We start from the raw sequence: 6,261 nt of genomic DNA, 5'->3' as shown, positions 1-6,261 counted from the left end.
CAATATTTCGAAATTTAAGGACGCTAATTTACTTAAAATGTATACACCCCGGCTTATCATGTAGCGGTAGCTTTCGGAAAGGTGGAAAACATATATTTAATACTTGCGCCGGGTATTTAATGTTCGGCTCCGCCCGAACTTAGACTTTCTTACTTGTTAAATAAATATACTATACATACACTTCTGGTCAGCTGATTAAGTCAAGTGACATTTTGACTAGGTTCGGCTATTTTTATTTTCTTTATCTAATGTTGATATTTTTTTAATAAAAGTTTAGCACTTTACCTATTTAACCAGTGCCCCATAAATCCATGTTTCAAACTTCGCACAAAAATTATGAAAATTCAACAATCTTTAACAATAGCTCCAAAAATTGTTCATTCACTTTTTATTTTAGTAGGTTAAAGTGCAAGTTTTAAGACGCTTGAAAATCGCGTTGACTTTAAATAATGTTTTTTGGCTAACGGTGTTGATCATTTTCTCCCACATAAAGTACGCTCGACAATTACTTTTATATGTAGGAAAATGCCTAACAACGCCAGAAAAAAAAAATATTAAAAATCAACGCGATTTTGTAGAATTTAAAATTTTGCCCTTTAATCTGCTGAAATTTAATTAGCTACAAAACTGTATACCCAAGATTTTTCCAAAAATTCTAAATAAAATGTGGCGCTGGTTAGGTAATGTGCTAGACTTTTATAAAAAAGATATAAGAATTAAATAAACAAAAGAAAAATAGAAAAAATGCCACTTGACTTAATCAGCTGACCAAAAGGGTATACATATGTAGGTGAACACATAAACAGATTTTTTTTTGTACGAAAATAAAACTATTCGCAAAATATTTTTGGTAATTTCCAGCATATAAACATATCAATGCTTGTACTAGGTATGCATGTGTGGAAGAGTATACTAAGGGGAATTTTCTGAATACAGACTTAAGTAATACCCTACACAAATCTCAATCAATCAATTTCGTTAGCTTAAATAAATTGAATGCCGCGGCCTTGGAACAAATATGTATATATGTACCCAAACATGTGTGCTTGTGACATATGTACGCAAAAAATTTACGAGTATATATGCGCATAAATAAAAAAAATTCATACGAAAATATATGCATCTAATTACTCCATCCAATACCAATAAAATTTGGCAAATATTTAAATAAAAAAACCTTGAACCTGACTGCAGTCGGCGAAGAAAAATCGATTTTGTACTGGACGAACGAATCACTGAGCATGAGTTTTTGAATAAAGCACAGAGAATGTATAAAGTTTGTTATTTATTTTGCCAAAAAAAACAGTATTTGTAATGGCTTGAAAGCAAGTGATAAGGAGAGATTATTTTCGAGTACGAACATACAGGCATACTTATGTACATATGTATGTACTCTACCCCTGAAGTGAATAGCGAAACGTACTTCGACGAGTATTTACTAGGTTCGTCAGAATGTTAGACAAATCTGCTTACTTTTAAATTAATAATCTTCTTCCCTTAGGCGACTAGTAGCGGTAATAATACAGGATATTGGCGCACAAAGAGAAAAGTGACTGTTCAACGCGTTTCCTGCTATTAAAGCTTTCAGCTAGGAGTATAAAAATTTATAAGCTTTGAAAAGAGCTGATCACTTGAAGAACTTGGTGTGAGCTTGTACTCTTTGCTTTATTGAGATCATGGTGTTACGAGGTCGTCAACATTATTATCGGCGCCTATTGGAAAGTTTGCAATGAGGGGATTTTTGAATGCATTCCAATAGAGCTTCCGAGCGTAAAACTCCGGAAGTAGCGGTGGACTTGTTGTGGTATAAGGCTTTGAAGTAATTGGTGGATCTTTTCCCTTCACTTGTTTTCTACCGCCGTTGGGCTCGATATTTGTACTAAGTATGCGTGATGAGCACCGACGGCGCTAAATGGCGATAAACGGCGATCCCATTGCTCGAGAAGTAAGCAGTAGTAAGCAAGCTCCTAATAAAGTTTTGCCTTGATAGCAGAGGCAAATAAACTGCACCAATCTTGAAGAACTAGCTATAAAAGGTAGGAGGTCTCTAAATAAGTTTACCGTAAAGGTAGCCACAAATGGTTGNCGTCAACATTATTATCGGCGCCTATTGGAAAGTTTGCAATGAGGGGATTTTTGAATGCATTCCAATAGAGCTTCCGAGCGTAAAACTCCGGAAGTAGCGGTGGACTTGTTGTGGTATAAGGCTTTGAAGTAATTGGTGGATCTTTTCCCTTCACTTGTTTTCTACCGCCCTTGGGCTCGATATTTGTACTAAGTATGCGTGATGAGCACCGACGGCGCTAAATGGCGATAAACGGCGATGCCATTGCTCGAGAAGTAAGCAGTAGTAAGCAAGCTCCTAATAAAGTTCTGCCTTGACAGCAGAGGCAAATAAACTGCACCAATCTTGAAGAACTAGCTATAAAAGGTAGGAGGTCTCTAAATAAGTTTACCGTAAAGGTACCCACAAATGGTTGTGGTTTTATGAGTTCATGCGTGTTTTCGAAAGCTGCAGCGTTGATGAGGTTTCAGGTATGGAAATCAGATAAATAACTGTTCCCTGACCCGTAACAATGTAACGTACATGTGCTTAAGCCTGTGATCTCTTTTAAGCTGTAAGTAGGCAAGTGAATGACTAGATTATACTACCACACAAAAAATGTCTCAGGGTTCGGGGATCAGACTATCGTTTCTTTATGTATTTTGAATACGAATATCTATTACAATTTGCTCCATAACTTCAGTACTGTTTTAAACTCAAAAAACTTGCCTGTTACATACTCCCTGCTATGTTTTTTTGAGGTTAGGTAAAAACACTGACGCGACGGAGCAAACGGGAGTGGTGAACTCCATTTTTGGAACTGCACAACCCTTATATTTACAAGACTTTAAAATCTTTATTAAAATCTTCAATGCTTCGTGAAGATATTATCGTGGCAGCACTATGGGCCAAACTGCACTTCCGTANTGATGAGGTTTCAGGTATGGAAATCAGATAAATAACTGTTCCCTGACCCGTAACAATGTAACGTACATGTACTTAAGCCTGTGATCTCTTTTAAGCTGTAAGTAGGCAAGTGAATGACTAGATTATACCACCACACAAAAAATGTCTCAGGGTTCGGGGATCAGACTATCGTATTTATGTATTTTGAATACGAATATCTATTACAATTTGCTCCATAACTTCAGTATTTTTTTAAACTCAAAAAACTTGCCTGTTACATACTCCCTGCTATGTTTTTTTAGGTTAGGTAAAAACACTGACGCGACGGAGCAAACGGGAGTGGTGAACTCCATTTTTGGAACTGCACAACCCTTACATATACAAGACTTTAAAATCTTTATTAAAATCTTCAATGCTTCGTGAAGATATTATCGTGGCAGCACTATGGGCCAAACTGCGCTTCCGTGTTTCAAATACTAATTGTATCAAACCTCGGAGTTGCATTGACTTTTAATATAAATTCCTAATTAATCCAGAAGACTTTGTTGATCGCGATAGGCAATGTAGGGTGCAAGTTTATCAAATTCAAATCTGAAAACCAACAAAAACTTACACATAATGTATTTTTTAATCTGTCTTCGCTTCAAAATGGTATATAATTTAAGTAAAACAATGCAAATGATTTATTTTGACTTAAACATTCAGGGCGTAATAATATTATAGTGCGGAAAAAGTGAGAATATGTGGAGGAAAGCGACGTTTTTGCTGTTACTTTCTTGCATTTTACTGCAGGTAGCGTATTTTTAATCAAAACACATAAATAAATCAAATGTTTTAAAAATGTTTCATGTTAATTAGATTGCTTCAGCAAGACATCTGACGTGGAAAGATGATAGTGGCGAAAGTGATTCGAAGGAGTCCAACGAGAAGGTACAAGTGAACAAACGTAAATCTAGTGACGAAAGCTCCAACGATAGTGATTCTTCTGAAGAGCATGCGTCACATGGCAACTTGTTAAATGAATTTCTGAAAAATTACTCAGAGTTTATCAAATCCGTAACAGAAAAAGAGAAATCGCTGGCTAAAAATTTTATTGAAAACAAATTGGTTTCAAAAGTTAGAAGCCCATCTATGAATGCAGTTAAGGAAAGTTTCTCAAAGTACATAAACGAAGATATCGAAATTCCAAAGCGTAAAGATGCAGACTCGATTTTACAGTACTTAAACGTCAGTGTGACTTCATTCAGTGATTTCTTGATGTTGGTCGATAAATATAGCCCACAAAGCCTAAGAGAACCCAATGCAGAGGAAGTGCTAATACAAGAGGCACTCCAAGAGGCAGGCGTACATAATTTGTTGGAAGACGTACCAAATCGTTTCGAAGATTTCTATAAAACGTTTGGTGAGAAGGTACGCAGTTATATTAGACAACTAACAGCGGTTGAGCGGGAAAATGAAATAAAACTGGTCGACTGGTACGATGAATTCAGCGCGGCTAAGAGCTTCGGAAACAAAATAAAGGAAATTCGTCAGTTCTTTTCGGTATATAACCCAAATGAAGTTTAGTAAAATTTAAAGTTTTTTGCAAGGCGAATTCATATAAGGCGAATTGTGCTGATTGTCAAAATTTTTTGTTTTTGTGCTGTCGCTATCTCCTTGTATGAATTCGCCTTGGCTTTTTGTGAAAGGTGTGAAAAGATAACAAATGAAAATAAATTTTTTTGTAAAAATGTATTCATATTGTGTAATAATTTTACTGATTCATTGTTTTTAAACTGTTTGCCAGCAAAGCTTTGTCCTCTAAGAGCCCTTGAAGGACAAACATGAAGAATTATAATTTTTCGCAAGATTAGTTAAATTCTTTTTTCAATGGCGTTTTTGAACTGAATTCTGAGTGTGGGCTGATCTTCCACTCAGGTGTCGATACAGAGTCATTTTCCTCGCTCCACGCATTATGGGTCTGCTTCGATATTTTCAGTATTTGGAAATTGGAAGTGCTGAATCGTTTTTTTTTCTCATCTTAATTCCGACAACATTTCCATATTTGTATAGAGAAGTTAANTTTTTTTTTTTTATAATTTAAATAACAGAAGAAAAAACCCAACGACTTAAAAAAAACGAGAAGCTTTCATTTATTACAGAGCAATTTTAGTCATCGGCAATTAGATTATTTTTGTCAAAATATGCTAATTGTCAAGCTCTAAGAAGTCTAGCAATTGACATGTTTTATTGATTCCTGTGTAATCATCGCTAAAATCTTGTGTAAATAGAAACAGTGACAGTTTTGTACAGTGGTTCAGATGAATATAGGTAATTTTTTTTGTCACGAAATGTCGCACTAAATTTAAATGGTTGTAAATAAAACAATGCAAAACCAACATGCATTTATTGTACAGTATAATAAAATAAGCGCAATAAATAAGGACAAACCAGGCATTTTTTGCAAAATAAACAAAACCATGCATTTTCTTCAAAATATGCAAAAGTATGCACTTACGATATAATCACATTTTGAAGGATTCGTAAAGATAACTTAATAATTTATATTTGAAGATGCCCAATAAAAAAATGCATTTGCATGAGATTCCTAGCCCTATTTATTTGTGTGAAATACTATGACCAGTAAGGAAGGTTACTCATACGCCGTGCATCGTACATGCTTATATTCAAACACGCGTTTACTTGAAAATTTAACAATAATTAGAAAAAGCGGAAAATATCTGCCGACTTTTATTAATGTAGATACCTTTGGCTATATGATAGTTCGTTATATATTTTTGTTTTTAATAGCGGTGGCTAGCAATGGCGATGATGGGAATAGTGTACTTTGCTTAAATATACAATCTTTATTAATTCAAACGTGTTTTAAAACAAAAAATAATTGTCAACATATTTTGTAACAATACTTTTTCTAAGACTTATCGATAATTTAAGCAAATTCAAGAACTAGACCCGTAGTTTTAGAGTTTATAAATAAATTGACAAAATTTTTTCTTAATAAATGCTTACAAATACTTTTTAAGATTTTATGGAGTCTGAATTTGTTATGAACATAACAAAATATTTCAAATGTCATAATATTTTTGTATTTTATTTTTGCATACTTCAAAGTAGCTAGATTAAATAAGTTTATTATTTTAAACTTTTAAATAACATTGGTTTTTGACCACTTTTTCCGTATTCTGGCCCACTGTGTATCGTCAGAGCATTGGTGCAACAGCACAGTGTCCTATGATGGTACCAAAAGGAACCTTTACCGATCATATGTCAAATTTAAAAAGTTCTACACATATTAAATTAGTTTCAGAGTT

At 34.2% G+C, this 6,261-nt stretch overlaps 1 protein-coding gene across 1 annotated transcript; it reads left to right on the top strand.

The window, feature by feature from the left end:
- The first annotated feature begins 3,613 nt into the window (after positions 1 to 3,613).
- LOC108363686 (uncharacterized) lies at positions 3,614 to 4,692 on the top strand. The gene is made up of 2 exons (XM_017617125.1): positions 3,614 to 3,742; positions 3,809 to 4,692. The coding sequence occupies exons 1-2, from the start codon at positions 3,692 to 3,694 to the stop codon at positions 4,514 to 4,516; spliced, it is 759 nt and encodes a 252-aa protein (XP_017472614.1). The 5' UTR covers positions 3,614 to 3,691; the 3' UTR covers positions 4,517 to 4,692.
- Positions 4,693 to 6,261: the final 1,569 nt, after the last annotated feature.

This window comes from Rhagoletis zephyria, unplaced genomic scaffold, assembly GCF_001687245.7.
Source record: "Rhagoletis zephyria isolate East Lansing unplaced genomic scaffold, Rhagoletis_zephyria_1.1 Rzeph_scaffold_01337, whole genome shotgun sequence".
Classification (NCBI taxonomy): Eukaryota; Metazoa; Arthropoda; class Insecta; order Diptera; family Tephritidae; genus Rhagoletis; species Rhagoletis zephyria.
Note: the sequence above shows the minus strand (reverse complement) of the source record. Positions and strands in the feature narration are given on the sequence as shown.